General features: G+C 49.9%; 1 protein-coding gene across 2 annotated transcripts in view; it reads right to left on the minus strand.

The window, feature by feature from the left end:
• Positions 1-1127: 1127 nt before the first annotated feature.
• LOC139234969 (pleckstrin homology domain-containing family A member 2-like) overlaps positions 1128-17810 on the minus strand; it is a 138230-nt gene continuing 121547 nt past the window's right edge. For both annotated transcript variants that reach the window (XM_070865962.1, XM_070865963.1), the window contains 4 exons: positions 15983-16047; positions 15753-15816; positions 7544-7627; positions 1128-3291 (listed from right to left, as the gene is read on the minus strand). In XM_070865962.1, the coding sequence (XP_070722063.1) occupies positions 2878-3291; positions 7544-7627; positions 15753-15816; positions 15983-16047 (627 nt within the window). In that variant the 3' untranslated portion in view covers positions 1128-2877. The remainder of the gene's footprint in view (positions 3292-7543; positions 7628-15752; positions 15817-15982; positions 16048-17810) is intronic.

A 17810-nucleotide genomic window follows, 5' to 3' on the forward strand; every position in this document is an offset into this window, starting at 1 on the left:
ATGAAAGACATTTGCAGCGGTCTAGACATGAGGGAAGTGATGCCAGCAGCCTGTATGCTCTCGCACGGCACACATTCCAACATTAGCCTGTTCAGATTTTAATGCTTCTTCTACACCTGAGATTTCGGTAATGATACGACAGGCGGTAAATAATCTGCTTCACATTCCTGAGTGTTGACATTCAAATCCGTCAGTTGTGCGCACACGAAATGTGTTCAGATTGTAACTGGGCATGTTGGCACATCTCTGGTTATGTGTGCGTGTTTCAGTAAACAACAGACAATTTGTACAACATTTGCATGATTGACCTCGGACAAATCAGTGATCAGCGGTCCTGGCTGCATTGTCCCTTTCTAAAGGCGGATGGGAATAATTTTGCAATGTGCGATAGTGTTAAATGGGGGACAGTGAATCGGCAGCTAGATTTACTTCTCTCCCGATTTTTATTTGCGTTGATTTCAACGGGAAGAGAAGCAAATCGGGTTGCCAATTCGCTTTCACCCGTTTTACATGATCACAATGACTCCCAATATCTCCAGTCTAAAGAGGAAAAGGGGATCATATCTATGGAGTTAGGTGACAGAACAGATCAGCCACTGTCTCATTGAATGACGGAACAGGCTCAAGGGGCTAAATGGTCTCCACCTGTTCCTATATTGTTCTACAATTAGCCATTTCATTGGTACAAGAGCAGATTTTTGTTTTATATTTATTCATGGGGTGTGGGTGTCACCAGCATTTATTGTCCATCCCTAATTGACCTCAAGGAGGAGATGGTGAGCTGCCTTATACAACGGAGTGTCTCGCTGGGCCATTTCAGGGGGCAGTTAAGAGCCAACCACATTGCTGTGGGTCTGGAGTCACATATAGGCCAGACCGGGTAAGGGCGGCAGATTTCCTTCCCTAAAGGGACATTAGTGAACCAGATGGGTTTTTGCAACAATCCCGTAGTTTCATGGTCACCAATACTGACACTAGCTTTTTATTAATTAACTGAATTTAAATTTCCCAACTGCCATGGTGGGATTGAACTCGCTTCTCTGGATCATTCGTCCCGGCCTCGGATCACTTTCCAGTGAAATAACCACTATGCTACCGTACTATTAATGGTGCATTTCACACAAAGCTTACTGTAGAACATAAACGTTTTATTCGCGGACTTGGACTGCAAATATCCAAAACAAACAGAGCTGTAAGTGTCCCAACTGGCCAATCACTTGACATGACCCTTCCCCCGGTCTTAAATGGGCTGCGACGCCCATAGGATTGAAAGACGTGGCTGTATCAAAACCTACTTTTGTGCCGTTTTATTCTGCTGAGGCATTTTATTTTGACTGGAGTCCAAGACGTAGGGGAGAAGCGGTAGGTTGCGACTGGTTGTTACAGGGCAAACCCCCTCCTGCTCCTTCCGAGGAAAAGTTTGTTCAGACAATCTGCTTGAGGCAGAGAAGCTGACAGGCAGCAGGATCCAGATGTTTCAGATTCAAACTGCAGATGTTCACTTTTTTTTTTAATGCAATGCCCGGAGGTTCAGCCCAACTCTGTGCCCAACAACAGAAAGCCCCAGTCAACACGGAGCAAGCTAGAGTTTGAAGGTAATACGTCAAAGAGGGGCCGAAAGACCTCCCTCACAGAAACTTTTAAAGAGCGAGTTCACGGAGGGGTACAAGAAGTTTAGGGGAAATTAGGAGAAATTTCTTCACACAGATCTGCAACGCACTTCCTGAAAGAATGCTGGGATCAGATTCAACGGGAACATTGAAAAGGCAATTGGATATGTGCTTGAAGAGGACTTTGCAGACTCATGGAATCAAGTGTGAACCTCCCAGTGAATGGTCCATTGCTGTAACATTTCAGTGACTGGGTTTGTCTCCCTTCTGAGTTTATTAAGCCGAGTTAGACAGAGAGTTGGGACGTTTTGGAGCTGTCTTCAGTTGCGAAGTCAGTTGACAGAATGAAATATACAGAAGGGAGTCAATGGTTATGGGGAGCGTGCGGGATCAGATCAGATCAGCCATGATCTTACTGAATGGCGGAGCAGGCTCAAGGGGCCGAATGGCTGACTCCTGCTCCTATTTCTTATGTTCTTATGAACAGTGAGAGGACAAGGCCCTATGCATCAGTAAATTAAAAATGACTGTAGAGCAACAAACACAAAATAATCCAAGCGAAGCTCAGACGGAATAAATGTTTGTCCCATTGTCGAACATCAAGGCGTGGTGTGATGCAAACCCTACTGAGGGATTATAACAGCTCCTTCCGAGATTCATTCCTTCTTCAAGAAATGGACTCACGTCCATTTCCAGAATGGCAGCTAGGAAACGCAACGTCATAATTCGGGGATACATGGCCTGAATTCAGTTCCCCTCAATGACTGCAGGGCCATACCATACATTGGGTGGGGGGGGGGGGGGTTGGGTTTCTATAATCTGGGTTTCTGACTTTTCAGCAGTGTTTCAATGACAAATATACACAAAGGACTTTGCTGCTGAGGAATTTGAAAATGGTTCTCATTTTAATCCATTCCTTATCACAAGTGTATCACGGACACCCATTGGCTATGTTGGGCAGTATTTGTTTGTTGAGTTTCGGTTGCCAGACAGAGAGGGGACTCCCGAGTGACAACCCCAAGATGCAGCGGGAATGAGACGTACAATATGGACCTACTGAGCAGCCACAACCCAGAGCGGGCTGCTTTACCCCAGCGTCCATTCTGCAAAGTATCGTCCCGACTTTACTGCGTTATGAAGGTAGGGCGCAGGCGACTGGCAAGCTAAGCTGTTTTACAAGCAGGCAGCTTCCCACCCAGAAACACAAAAGACTATTTGAGCCGCTAATCCCAGGCAGGACAGACAAGACAAGGCACGGTGACTGTCATTAAACATCGGTGGTCCGGATTCCGTCGTCGTCGATGTTGTATTGAAACTGTTGCTCCTTCTGGGGGGCGGGCTGCGAGCGGTGTCGGCGTCGCTTGCCCTGGCCGTTCACGTCCTCCTTCACCGCCAGCTGTGACTTGGCCGGCTCAGACGGTGCGTTCGGGGCGGGCGGACGGCCGCCCGCCTCCTCCACCGGCGAAAGCGGCGGCATGACGGCGGTGGGCACGGGAGTCCACGGCTGCCACGACGGCACCACGGAGGTCGACTTGGCGAGGGGCCGCTTCTCGTCTCCGTGCGGCCTGGAGCTGGACGGGGGCCACAGCGACGCCGAGGGGGCCGGGCTCGGCCCGGCGGAGGAATCGATGAGCGGTAATGGAGGCGTTCTGCCGATGAGGGAGGATTGAGCTGCCGTGGTCTGTCAACAGCATTGCAGAAAGAAAACACAGAAATCAGCCACGGGGAAATAAAAATGCAACCGCGATTTCATTTCCAAACAACCTGTAATCACACGGACTACTGGACCTCTCCTGCCCCGCTGATGACCTGGCCTCTTCTCCCCCAACACGTGGTGCGTACCATGGCTGTGACACCCTAACCTTCCACATGCAGACAATGTCGGGCAGGTCCCACATAATGGTGGTACCTTGTGTATCCCAGGGTATTCACTCCACCGCACCCAGAAACCATGCCATCATTCTGTATAGCCACGTGCACTTGATCAGCTCCGCTGGGCGGGGCCACATCGTCCACATGCCCGACACGAGACTCCCAAAGCAAGCGCTCCACTCAGAACTCCTACACGGCAAGCGAGCCCCAGGTGGGCAGAGGAAATGTTTCAAGGACACCCTCAAAGCCTCCCTGATAAAGTGCAACATCCCCACCGGCACCTGGGAGTCCCTGGCCAAAGACCGCCCAAAGTGGAGGAAGAGCATCCAGGAGGGCGCTGAGCACCTCGAGTCTCATCGCCGAGAGCGTGCAGAAACCAAGCGCAGGCAGCGGAAGGAGCGTGCGGCAAACCTGTCCCACCCACCCCTTCCCTCAACCACTGTCTGTCCCACCTGTGACAGGGACTGTAATTCCTGTATTGGACTGTTCAGTCACCTGAGAACTCACTTTTAGAGTGGAAGCAAGTCTTCCTCGATTCTGAGGGACTGCCTATGATGGTGCACTCGAAGCATAATGACAGTGCAGAGAATTGGAAGAACATAAGGATTAGGAGCAGGAGCAGGCCACTCAGCCCCTCGAGCCCGCTCTGCCATTCAATAACAACACGGCTGACCTTTGACCTCAACCCCACTTACCCGCCCGATCCCACATGCCTCGATTCTGCTCGCGTCCAAAACTCCAAGGAGAATAGATTCTCGACACTTTCTCAGTACAAAAGTGGCTTCCCATTCAGGGATCTGCACCCGTTTTTGAACATAAGAATCAGGAGTAGGCCATTCAGCCCCTCGAGCCTGCTCCGCCATTCAATGAGCTCATGGCTGATCTTCTACCTCAACTCCACTTTCCTGCACTATCCCCATATCCCTTGATTCCTTTAATATGCAAAAATCTATCGATCTCTGTCTTGAATATACTCAACGACTTCTGGACAGGGAATTTCAAAGATTCACTCCCCCTCTGAGTGAAGAAGTTTCTCCTCATCTCAGTCCTAAATGGCCGACCCCTTATCCTGAGACTGTGACCCCTGGTTCTAGACTCCCCAGACCAGAGGAAACATCCTCTCTGCATCTACCCTGTCAAGCCCTGTAAGAATTCTGTGCGTTTCAATGAGATCACCTCTCATTCTTCTAAACTGTAGAGAATATCGGCCTAGTCTGCTCAATCTCTCAGCGGTGAGGTTTCCCGGTGAGAACCTGCTTCTGAGGAGGAGGAGCAGGTGCGTGGCACATCCCCTTTGAGCTGCCCGTCCCCAGGTGCCCTGACACGGCCCTGCCAAAACCCACCCCGGTTGGGAGCTGGCGTCTAGACCTCCGGAAAGAATGTCTGCGTGACCTTGCTCGGGTAACGTCGAGGCAGGAGAGAGTTAATTCCATTGCACTGAGCCGCAAAGCCACAGCTTGGAATAATGAGCAAGCATCTGTGTTGTGACTCACTCCCCTGGCACTTCAGTCAGCGGGTAAATGCCAAGTCAACAAATGCCTGCTGCTGCTCTTCTCTTCGGACTGGCCACAGACTCCCGTCCAACCCTCATTAAAATAATCTGACTGCCGACCCAAGCTTTTTACGCGCTATCCGCAGGTGGTGTGAATGAGAAAAATAAATGCTTAAACGGCGTCTTTTTTTCTCACTCTCATCGTATTCTTTGAGCTGAAGTTCGTTTTCCCGTCTACTCGTGCTTTTAAACGTGATTCTCATTAAATCAAAATGGCAGGCAGCTCCATGTCCACTGCCAACACAATGCTGGAGCTACCCCCTCTGAGAGGTAGGGTCCTAGACATTTACAGCACGGGGGGAGACCATTCGGCCCATCGTGTCCGTGCCGGCCGACAAAGAACTACCCAGCCTAATCCCACTTTCCAGCTCTCGGTCCGTAGCCCTGTAGGTTACAGCACTTCAGGTGCACATCCAAGTACTTTTTAAATGTGGTGAGGGTTTCTGCCTCTACCACCCTTTCAGGCAGTGAGTTCCAGACCCCCACCACCCTCCGGGTGAAAACATTTCTCCTCAAATCTCCTCCAAATCCTTCCACCAATTACTTTAAATCTTTACCCCCTGGTTATTACAACAGTGACTACACTCAAAGTATTTCACTGGCTGTAAAGTGCTTTGAGACGTCTGGTGGTCGTGAAAGGCGCTATATAAATGCCAATCTTCTTTCTTTTTATTGACCCCTCTGCTAAGGGAAATAGGTCCTTCCTATCCACTCTATCTCGGCCCCTCATAATTTTATACACCTCAATTAAATCTCCCCTCCGCCTCCTCTGTTCCAAGGAAAACAACCCCAGCCTATCCAATCTTTCTTCATCGCTAAAATCCTTCACTCCTGGTGGGAGTGACTCGAGGTGATTGGCCCTCCAATATCTCCCCCCCTGATTGGACACATTAGTGCAGAGCAGCACTCTGAACGTAGGCACTGGTTCAAATTCTATCTTCGATAACTAAAAGAGTCTGTTACTGAAGCCAAAAATATTCAACAGCAACATAATTAAACAAATAGCAGATAGTAAGATGCTGTGGAACCGAGGAGTATTTTACTTAGGGAATGTATTTTTATTTACTAGGACCCATACTACAGTTGAAAAAAAATTGGTTTTGGCTGACTTCAGGAAACAGAAGTAATAGAATAGAGTGATAAAATAAACCCTCAGAAACTCTGAAAGGGTTTGAGTAATTTGAAAATAAAGCATCAATTTTAAAATGGAATGGGTATAAAGAATTACAGTTTCCGTTTAAAAAAAAAATGTGTTTACTTGCGTGACGGGTCACCTTTGTGTGGGAGGGCGAGTTAGGGTGCCTTGTTCAGCCTGATCAATGGAGCTGGATCAGGAGCATGGCAAAAAATAAATCGGCAAATTCAGGTCTCAGATTTCAAATTCTTATCCTCGGCTTAAAACCCTTCCAGAGCCCCACACTTCCCTATCTCTGTAATCTCCTCCAGCCCTACAACTGACTCCCATCTCGGTGTGTGTCAACGATGGCTCACTAGTAACTTACTCGCCTCTGAGTCAGAAGGTTGTGGGTTTAAGTCCCACTCCAGGGACTTGAACACAAAAATCTAGGCTGGCACTCCCAGTGCAGTGTTGAGGGAGTGTCGCACTGTCGGAGGTACTGTCTTTTGGATGAGATGTTAAACCAAGGCCCCGTCTGCTCTCAGGTGGATGTAAAAGATCCCATGGCACTATTTCGAAGAAGAGCAGGGGAATTATCCCCGGTGTCTTGGGCCAATATTTATTCCTCAATCGACGTCACAAAAACAGATTATCTGGTCATTATCACATTGCGGTTTGTGGGAGCTTGCTGTGCGCAAATTGGCTGCCGCATTTCCCACATTACATCAGCGACTACACTCCAAAAATACTTCATTGGCTGTAAAGCGTTTTGGGATTTCCGGAGGTCGGGAAAAGCGCTTAAGAGGGCAGAATTTTAGGAGCGCAGACACCTCGGGAGGGTTGTGGGGCTGGAGGAGATTACAGAGATAGGGACGGGGCGAGACCATGGAGGGATTTGAAAACAAGGATGAGAATTTTGAAATCGAGGTGTTGCTTAACCGGGAGCCAATGTAGGTCAGCGAGCACAAGGGGGTGATGGGTGAGTGGGACTTGGTGTGAGTTAGGACACGGGCTGCCGAGTTTTGGATCACCTCTAGTTTATGTAGGGTAGAATGTAGGACAAGAGAAAATCGATGAGAGAAAATATCGATGCTGCCACTTAATCCCATTTTTGACTCCTTTTCTTACAACCACAAGCCATTATCCACAATTCCATCACTACGTCTGAAAAAGGCATATGGCTAATTTCCCGCAAAGGGTCTGTGTTGCGAGCTGTTTATCAGCCAGTAGATTAGCGCTGGTGACCCCCAACAATAACATAACTGTCGGTGACCTTTCAACTTATCCTCCATTTGACTTTGAGTCAAACTTCCTGTTTAAAGTACATTTTTAACAAGCAGCGGACTCCAACAAATAGTTTTCCATGTGTTTTACGTGTAGGCGGAAACGTACTGTGGAATTGCACGAGCCCCTGAGAGCCTTGATTGCCTCGTTGATTGCATTCATCCAGCTCTGCATCTCCGCAGGACTATCTGCCTGTTTCAATAAAACAAAATGCACATTACTCCATCATCCACAGCACACTAAAAGTACGAAGCACCCAGTGATTCACATTCAACAACCCTTCCTTATTTTTGAGAAGTGGCTGAACGTACTTTTACCCCTTTGCACAGTTACAATTTGTTTACAGTGTTAGTCAGTCTCAATGCTGTGGCTCAGTAGGTTGCACCCACATGCCTCTGAGTCAGAAGGTTGTGGGTTCAAGTCCCACTCCAGGGCCTTGAGCACAACAAATCTAGGCTGACACTCCCAGTGCAGTGCTGAGGGAGCGCTGCACTGCTGGAGGTGTTGTCTTTCAGATGAGACGTCAAACCGAGGCCCCGTCTGCTCTCTCAGGTAGACGTAAAAGATCCCATGGCACGATTTCAAAGAAGAGCAGGGGGAGTTATCCCCGGTGTCCTGGGCCAATATTTATCCCTCAATCAACATCACTAAAACAGATTATCTGGTCATTATCACATTGCTGTTTGTGGGAGCTTGCTGTGCGCAAAACGGCTGTTGCATTTCCCACATTACAACAGTGACTACACTCCAAAAGTACTTCATTGGCTGTAAAGCACTTTGGGACGTCCTGAGGTTGTGAAAGGCGCTATATAAATGCAAGTCTTTCTTTTTAGAAGGTATGTTTGCAGTGAACTCTTTTAAATATAATCATAAGTGATGTCGCTACTGAACTCATTTAAACATTTAAAAATAGTGAAATAGGTATCACAACCGCTGCAGTACTGGACTGGAGGCAGGCAAGCCACAATGATCGCTCACTGGGTTTGTAAATATTGGTTCTGCCTGTTTATATTTGGCAGATCTGTATTTCGGCTTAATGGCTAAACAGTCCCACACAGCAGTCGTCCCACTGGGAAATTAAAAATGTCAGCTCCCGCAAGTGTGATGATCGGTAGAATAATATTATGTAGTTGCCAGAGAAAAAGCCCTTAATATTGAAAGCCGTTAATTGTAGTCAGGTTGCCGAAAGGTTCTGGGTCTGCGGAATTCTCAGCCTGCCAGGAAATGCGTTGCTGGTCTTTGGAAACCGTGCTTTAATTACAGTCTCCCTCAGGAACTTCCATACAGAGTATGCACCCACCCACCCACGCTCGCCCGCTAGAACTGGCCTTTGTGTAACCCAGCAACATTCTGCACTGCGATCTCACACAGTGCAGCTCCAAGGCCTTCCTGAGGTCTGGTTACTTCAGAAATGGCATCAGGTTTTTTTTTAGTGTGAAGCACCAGTTTCATTTTACAGTTATGGGGCGGAAGAGATTGCCCAAACCCAGCCGCCACTCCCGTGCGGCACGACACCTGCTCCATGCCTTGAGATGCAATTTCTACACGAGCCGGGTTCACGTTACAAGACAAAATGCAAAATACTGCGGAGGCTGGAATCGCAAATAAAAAACAGAAAATGCTGGAAATACTCAGAGGGTCGGGCAGCATGTGTGGAGAGAGAGAGAGAGACAGAGGTAACGACTCAAGTCGATGAGCCACAGTGACTAATGGACATCGACCTGAAACATTAACTCTCTACAATCCTGCGCCAATAACGACTGTTAATGTCGGGCATGGTGCCGTTCCCAGTGACTGGCTCGTACAGAGCTGGGCTTGAGCACGGTGCGTTCCTGGCAGCCAAGAACGGAGGCCCCCTCGGCCTCCAAGCACAAGCCACGTTGTGTTTATGGTGCGGCTGCAGATAGGGCTGGCAACGCAGATGTGGAGCGAAGCCGGCGATTTAAATAGTGGGCGCTCCGCGATCTCTCCTGGCAGGGGTGCTGCTGATCCGGGTGGGAACAGCAACAAGTGTGGACTCGGAACAAATTGCTGGAACATAGACTGTCATGTATTCAACTATCATTGTAACCCATGTATAAGCTGACCTAAGTTGTACACCTTGAGAACGTTGACTACAAGGGGGCGAACTTGTGGGAGACACTCCTAACCTGGACTTTCCGGTATAAAAGGGGAAGCTCCACCCACCTTCTGTCTCTTGAGGTCTTGGTAATAAAGGTAACAGGTACACCTTCTCTCAAGTATGGGCCTCGTGTGCATTCATACTGTATAGCAAGGACATATCATAGATTATGGCGCAGAATTGAACCAGAAAGGGCTGGAAATGCGGTGCATTTGCGCCCCTCGTTAGCGCCCCCAGGAGGCTAATGCTTTACCGCCCGGGCGCGACGCTGGCAACGACTCCCGCCATTGCAACAGTGCCGGGCGAAAACAGCAGCAGCTGCAGGAGGCGCGTGTCGGCCGGCCGTTACCAGGGCGACGATTAAAGGCAAGGCTTCCGATGGGACAATAAAACATTCCTTGGGTTTCCCGTCACCGCTGCGCGGGGTTCCTGGCCGCGATCGCGAGTGCTGGGCTCCAGGTGGGCTACCTGCTCTCCTTGGCACAGTCGGCAACCTGGGCCTCTCCCCATTAGCGCCCCAGAAAGCAACTGGAGCCAGTTAAAGGGACAGCCCCCCAATTTCAGTAACCATGGCAATCATTTACTCTGATGCAGTGGAAGGAAATGTGTTTTTTTTTTAAAGTTCATTTTGCTTAAGGCATTGGGCAGAGTTTTATTTTATCATTGTGAGAGAAATGACGGGTAAGAGAGAGACTGGAACTGAATACCAGGCGCTGTGTATAACAGGCCGATCTGATACTGCGTCCCCACCCGACACCAATCTCGAGGCCCATTTTTCCTGATTTACCATGTGCAATGCCATGGAAGATCGACTAGCAATCTTAGGATTTAAAAAAAGAAAGATCTGCAGCACAAATATGCTGGTGGATGCCAGAGAACGTTCAGAATTACTCTGCAAAGTTCAGCTTCCCCATCCTACTGTACAACACTGCTACCTGCTGGCTGCAGATGGAAGTGCAGCACGAGGAGCGACCCCCGGGCCGTTTACATGCAGTGTTGCTTTCCCACCATTGGGTGGTGCTGTCGCACACGCATTGTCAATCCACTCCTCCGCTGACCAGCGCAATGGTCAACGGCCAGCCAAGTGGGGACTTTACCTCGCACCGGCAAATATGTGCGGAAAACACACTGCACGCCTCAAAATAAAACACATAAGAATCGTGACAGTGCCGCACTGAGGGAGTGCTGTTCTGTTGGCGATGCTAGGATTTGAGTGAGGTGTTAAATGGCCGGCTAGTCTGCCTCTTCAGGTCCCATTGCACTATTCAAAGAACAGATCCTTTCTCTACAAAAGGGAAGATTGAGGGGCCGACCTGATGGAGGTCTTTAAGATTGTGAAGTTTGATAGGGTGGGCGGAGAGAAAATGTATCCACTTGCAGGGGAGACCAGAACTAGGGGCCATAAAAAAATTAAAAATGTCATTTATATAGCGCCTTTTATGACCACTGGACGTCCCAGAGCACTTTACAGCCAATGAAGTACTTTTTGGAGTGTAGTCACTGTTGTAATGTGGGAAACACGGCGGCCAATTTGCGCACAGCAAGCTCCCATAAACAGCAACGTGATAATGTCCAGATAATCTGTTTTTGTGATGTTGATTGAGGGATAAATATTGACCAGGACACCGGGGATAACTCCCCTGCTCTTCTTCGTGGGATCTTTTACATCTACCTGAGAGGGCAGACGGGGCCTCGGTTTAACGTCTCATCCGAAAGTTGAACAGAGGGTTATGCTGATAGATTTAGATGAGGAAAGACGGGAGGAGGCTCGAGTGGGGTATAAATGCCGGCATGGACTGGTTTCTGTGCTGTAAATACTGGGTATTATTTAAGAGCAGGGGAATTTCTCAACCAAGGCCAAAAACCGGGTCGACTGATGATTTATTTCATTTGCTCTCTGTGGGGTCATGCTTTGCGAAACGTGGCTGCCTCGTTTGCCTGTCGAACAGCGATTGGACTTGCGTGACTGTAGTTCCTCGGCTGTGAAGTGCCGCGCTTCACGACATGCCGAGGATGTAGAAAGCGCTTTGTAAATGCAGGGTTCCTAACCAGGTGCGTTACAATCGCTCAGTGTGGAGACACCGAGCGCGAGACGGGAGGTCTGGCAGAACTCGGTGAAATACTCGTGGAGTAAGTGAGCAGGGAAGGTCCGTGAAGCAGGCAGTATCGATGGGGTTAATGAGATGATCAGGAGAGGGACACCAGTGAGGGACAGGTCGGAGTGATTTCTCACAAAGCACCACCCCAACGGTCAATCACCGTCCGAGAAACAGACTCCTGCTCAATGCCATTATTTGTGGGTTGTCTACTATCAAGCGACGAATTCTAATTCAATGCACGTTATTTAACAACAACACAATTATCTTTAATGGTTCAGCAGTTGGGGGCACATCGTGGAAGGAAAAACGTTGGTTCGATGGTTAAAGGGATGGCCCCCGATTGCAGTAACCATGGCAATCATTTACGCTGATGGAGCAGAAGGAAATTTGTTTTTAAAGTAATTTTGCTTACGGCATCCGGCATAGATTTATTTCACAAAATCATTGAATTCTGGCAGACGGCATTTACAGAGGCATGCAGGGGAAGAGTCCGTACATTGTGTACACACGGGGAGAGTCCATACATTATGTACACACGGGGAGTCTGTACATTGTGCATACACGGGGAGAGTCCATACATTGTGTACACACGGGGAGAGTCTGTACATTGTGCATACACGGAGAGAGTCTTTACATTGTGTACACGGGGAGATTGTGTACATTGTGTACACACAGGGGGAGTCCGCACACTGTGTACACACAGGGCGTCTGTACATTATGTACACATGGGGGGGAATCCATACATTGTGTACATACAGGGAGTCTGTAGATTGTGTACACACAGGGAGTCTGTACATTGTGTACACACGGGGGGGAGTCCGTACATTGTATACACACAGGGAGTCTGTACATTGTGTACACACGGGGGGAGTCTGTACATTGTATACACGGGGGGAGTCTGTACATTGTGTACATGGGGGGAGTCTGTACATTGTGTACACGGGGGGAGAAGGCTTCTGTGGGCTCCAGAATCGGCTCCCGATAACCCCCTACTTGCCGAGCTCCAGGTAATTTGCCAGGAGGTGGAGCCCACACCTCCAGACAGCTGTGTCCCACAGGTATTTTGGGTTTGTTTTGGGGAGGTTTATTCCCCACCAGGGTGGGGGTGTACCACAGCACCTTCCCACTAGCTGGAAAGGCTGTGCCAGCCTGCGTGTTACAGGGGGGATTATAGGTGCTCGGCACAGCTATATGGTTAGGTCACAGACCTGCCATGGTCTCCTTGAATGACGGGACAGGCTCGAGGAGCTAATTGGCCTCTTCCGGTCCCTGTGTTCTTACACAGTGTTCCTACGTAGTATCAACCGTGGTCAGAAGGTCGTGGGTTCGAGTCCCATTCCAGGAACTTGAGCCCAATAAATCCAGGCCGACACTCCCAGTGCAGTACTGAGGGAACGCTGCACTGTCGGAGGTGCCGTCTTTCGGATGAGACGTTAAACCGAGGCCCCGCCTGCTCTCTCAGGTGGACGTAAAAGATCCCATGGCACTATTTCGAAGAAGAGCAGGGGAGTTATCCCCGGTGTCCTGAGGCCAATATTTATCCTTCAATCAACATCACTAAAACAGATTAACTGGTCACTATCACATTGCTGTGTGTGGGAGCTTGCTGTGCGCAAATTAGCTGCTGCGTTTGCCACATTACAGCAGTGACTACACTCCAAAAGTACTTCATTGGTTGTAAAGCATATTGAGACGTCGAGTGGTTGTGAAAGGCGCTATATAAATGCAAGCCTTGCTCGCGGACACTAGGTCAGAGCTGCAGGGACGGTGTTGCCTGCCATTGCTCCCTATGGCCTTCTGTACAACTGTCGGAGCTGAGTGAGGGGAGAGGAGACGATCATGTACGGCAGTACAGGCTGCAGCCTTCTCGCCTATCGCCCCCCAGGGGCCAGATGTGGGGATGCAGTACACCCGATGTGTTATCTTGCACCTCGCGCTCTCTGTGTCCCTGGGGGTCACAGTGGGATTGTCCAGCTGGTGAATGGGCATCGCTGGCGTCAGTCGAAGAGTTAAGACGGTCGTCTGCTGCTTGTGGTGTGCGTGGGCTCCGCCCGTGGCGAACACGGCTGGGAACTCCGTGTCGCGGCAGTGCGGGGAAAGGACCCGAGGTTTCGGAGGGATTGTCGCGGAGCTGCAGAGCCCTGCGAGGTCGATAGCCGCCTGGATCGTGCGGTGTTTCTGGGAGCAGGGAATGGGCTGGGTGGCCCGGTTTGGGAGCAGCTACGGTTCCAGCCCATAACCGCACAGGGTTAGGCTGCCAAACAGGTGGGTCTGGGATTGGGAAGGCCGAGATCCTTATCAGTGCTGGGGAGCTGCAGGCGTTGGTGAGATAAGAACATATGAAATAGGAGCAGGAGTCGGCCATTCGGCCCCTCGAGCTTGCTCCGCCATTCAATAAGATCACGGCTGATCTTCGACCTCAACTCCACCTTCCCGCACCATTCCCATCTCCCTCGATTCCCTGAGTGCAGAGCTGGTCTCCAGTTGTCCTGGTTAACCCTCGCCACTGGACCAAGACCTAGCTCTGTCAAGCCCGTGTGGCGGCTGGTGTGCAACGGTCACCACACGTTAAAAAAATCCACACACGGGCATCTTCCACCCTTCAGGATATTGTTCGGGATCTGGAATATTAGGTCCTTCATTGAAACACCTGTGAGCTCATCCCTTTTTTGTTGCGGAAGCAAGGGACTGCCCAAGAAGAAGAAATATCTAGCGATCTGTGCCTTGAATATACTCAGCGACTGAGCCTGCATAGCTCTCTGGGGTAGAGAATTCCAAAGATTCACCCCCCCTCTGAGTGAAGAAGTTTCTCCAACAAATTATTTTCATTAACACCAGCTGATGATAAGCGGTCTGTCAGTTTATAAGTTTAAAGAGGTTTGTGCGCTCCACAGTTATGTACGTTCAGTAACTTCCCCCCGGGGGGAGGGGGTGCACTGCCTCCTTCTGGGAAATAGCCCGGGAGTTTGGGAAGGCAGTGCCATGCCCCGTGGTTAGTGTCCCCAGCCACGGCGCAACCGGCGATGACATCATCGCCGTGCGCGACGACCCCTTGACCGCCCGCGGGCCGCGAGCGGGAGACGACGCCGGCTTCGAGGGGTTGCCAAGCTGGCCGACTTGGGGGTCTCGCTGGCATGCGGCCCTGGTGGCCCAGTGCATGGTGGGTAGTCAAAGGGGAGGGGCGTTGAAGCGCGTCAGGGCTCCGCGGAGCATCCGCACAGCGCTTCCTTCGGCGCCCCAGTAACGCCCCGGTTACTGCCCGCAAAGGAAGGGGAGCGCCAGAGATTGTGGAGTTGCGGGGTGGGGAGGGAAAATCCGCGGTGGTCGCTAAAAGTCCCGCCCCAGGAACATTACCGCCCCCAATCAGGGGCGCGGGGCAAATTCGTCCCCTTTGAGTCCACGCCTGCGTTGCTTCTTGGTCAATATACTGGTTGCTTGTGTTTCCAGTTGGTCTCAGTCAATAACAACAAAAACAACCTGCATTTATATAGCGCCTTTACCATAGTAAAACGTCCCGGGGCGTTTCACAGGACCGTTATCAAACAAAATTTGACACCGAGACACATAAGGAGATATTAGGCAGATGGTCAAAAGCTTGGTCAAACACGTAGGTTTTAAGCAGGTAGAGAGACGGGGAGGTTTAGGGAGGGAGTTCCAGAGCTTGGGGCCCAGGCAGCTGAAGGCACGACCACCGATGGTGGAGCGATTATAATCAGGGGATGCTCAAGAGGTCAGAATTAGAGGAGCGCAGACATCTCGGGGGGTTGTGGGGCTGGAGGACATTACAGAGATAGGGAGGGGCGAGGCCATGGAGGGATTTGTAAACAAAGGATGAGAATTTTGAAATCGAGGCGTTGCTTAACCGGGAGCCAAGGTCAGCGAGCACAGGGGGTGATGGGTGAGCGGGGCTTGGTGCGAGTTAGGGCATGGGCAGCCGAGTTTTAGATCACCTCTAGTTTACGTAGGATAGAATGTGGGCGGCCAGCCAGGGGTGCGTTGGAATAGTTGAGTCGGGACTAAACTACACTGATTTAGTTTTTTATGTGCCCAGTTATGCAGCGGGAGTGTAATAGTTTAATATTTTTGAAAGACTTACCTGAATGTAGAAAGTTCTAGACGTTGTGACTATTTCAAACAAGTTATCCCTCATCAGTGCTTGACTGGGGGAAAAACACAGGACAGGTTAAGCCTGAAGACGCGACAGCGCATTTTATTCCCGTCACAGACTAACAGCAAAGGCCAGAAACGCTGATCTCCGCAATAATCACGCCGCAGGTCGGATGAAATTCAAGTTGCGGATTTTCTCAAACAAGTAACGTCATTTACCTGCAGCTGCAGTTTTGGGCTTTCTGTATATCCTTCAGCAGTATCGCTCGAAGTGGTTCTTTTTCCTGAAACGGCATCATGTAAATAACAGAATCAGTTCCGAATGTCACATTGAGATCTGCTTTTTGAATTCGGCGCTGTAAATGTATGTACCTGTGAGTGGCTTCACCAGGCATTGTGAATGACCTAGACAACTACAACAACAACTTGTATTTATATAGCACCTGTAACGAAGTAAAACATCCCAAGGTGCTTCACAGGAGTGTTATAAGACAAAACAGATAAACTTGACACTGAGCTACACGAGAAGAAATTAGCGCAGGTGACCAAAAGCTTGGTGAAAGAGGTCGGTTTTAAGGAGCGTCTTAAAGGAGGAAAGAGAGGCGGAGGGGTTTAGGGAGGGAGTTCCAGAGCTTGGGGCCCAGGCAACAGAAGGCACGGCCACCGATGGTTGAGTGATTATAATCAGGGATGTTCAAGGGGGCAGAACTAGAGGAGTGCAGACATCTCGGGGGAACTGTGGGGCTGGAGGAGGTTACAGACCCAACTGGCTGGGGTTTTGTTGAGTCTTGTGAACGTCACGTGACTGGCTAAGCCACTCCCAATGCAACAGCGCCACAAGCCTGTGAGCATGCTGACAAGTGCGTACAGAAGAGGCGCCTGCCTCCCAGTGGTTTACAGCGAGTGCGCGGCGTGTTGGAGATCAGGAAGTCTGTAGTCTCGAATACCCTGGTTTCCACCGAGTCAGCAGAGCTTGCCCCCGGGCACCACAGCTGCCTCGGCATTACAACCAGTGTGCCGCCCCCCCCCCCTTCTAACTGCTGCCCAGTGGTCTCGGCTGGAAAGTCACTGTGCTTGGTGTTGGATGGGGAGCAATTGGCCTCAGTTTTCCCGTCTCGTGGTTGGGGTTGTTCACTCGGAGCTCACAGATGATGAATGGCCATTTGAGGGAAGTCCTCGAGGGCTCTTTGTGCCCATGGAATCACAGCCAGTATTAATCAGCACAGTCAGAACACTGGGGAAATCAAACTCATGTCCAATAGAATCATAGATTGATAGAGCACAAGAGGAGGCCATTCGGCCCATCGTCCCTGTGCCGGCTCCTTAGTAGAGCTGTCCAATTAGTCCCACTCCCCGCTCTTCCCTCGTAAACCGTTAATATTTTTTCACCTCAAGTATTTATCAATTCTCCTTTGAATGTTACTATTGAATCTGCTTCCAGGCAGCGTGTTCCCGATCACAGCAATTCTACTCGCTGCGTAAAAAAATGTTCCCTCCTGTCGCCTCTGGTTTTTTTGCCAATCACCTTAAATCCGTGCCCTCTGGTTACCGACCCACTGGAAACACATTCTTTCTTATTTACCTTGTCCAAAATCATGGGTGGTTTGGAACACGTGATTTTGAACAATTATCTAGCATGGATAGAAAACAAATGCAAATCCTTAATTAAATGAAAGTCCGTGAGCAGCCATTCCACACGCTCTATTTTTGGATGCACGCTGCAAAACGATTTATATTTAGGACATTCCAGTCAGGCGCAGTATGCAGGCTAAGAGAATGCTTTCAGGAACTAGTTTCATCCAAAGGTGGATTAGGCAGACACTTCCTCTTTCTCGTGCATCGTGTTACCATTCAGACCCATCATTCCTGTCCTGAAACATGACTAACTGCGCGTGTCACTTCAGGCACCCTTGTCTTGTTTCTCGTTGAAACATATAAGATTCTGAGGGAGATTGACAGGGTAGATGCAGGGAGGATGTTTCCCCCGGGCTGGGGAGTCTAGAACCAGGGGGTCACAGTCTCAGGATAAGGGGGTTGGCCATTTAGG

The sequence above is a fragment of the Pristiophorus japonicus genome, chromosome 22 (assembly GCF_044704955.1).
Source record: "Pristiophorus japonicus isolate sPriJap1 chromosome 22, sPriJap1.hap1, whole genome shotgun sequence".
In the NCBI taxonomy this organism is placed as follows: domain Eukaryota; kingdom Metazoa; phylum Chordata; class Chondrichthyes; family Pristiophoridae; genus Pristiophorus; species Pristiophorus japonicus.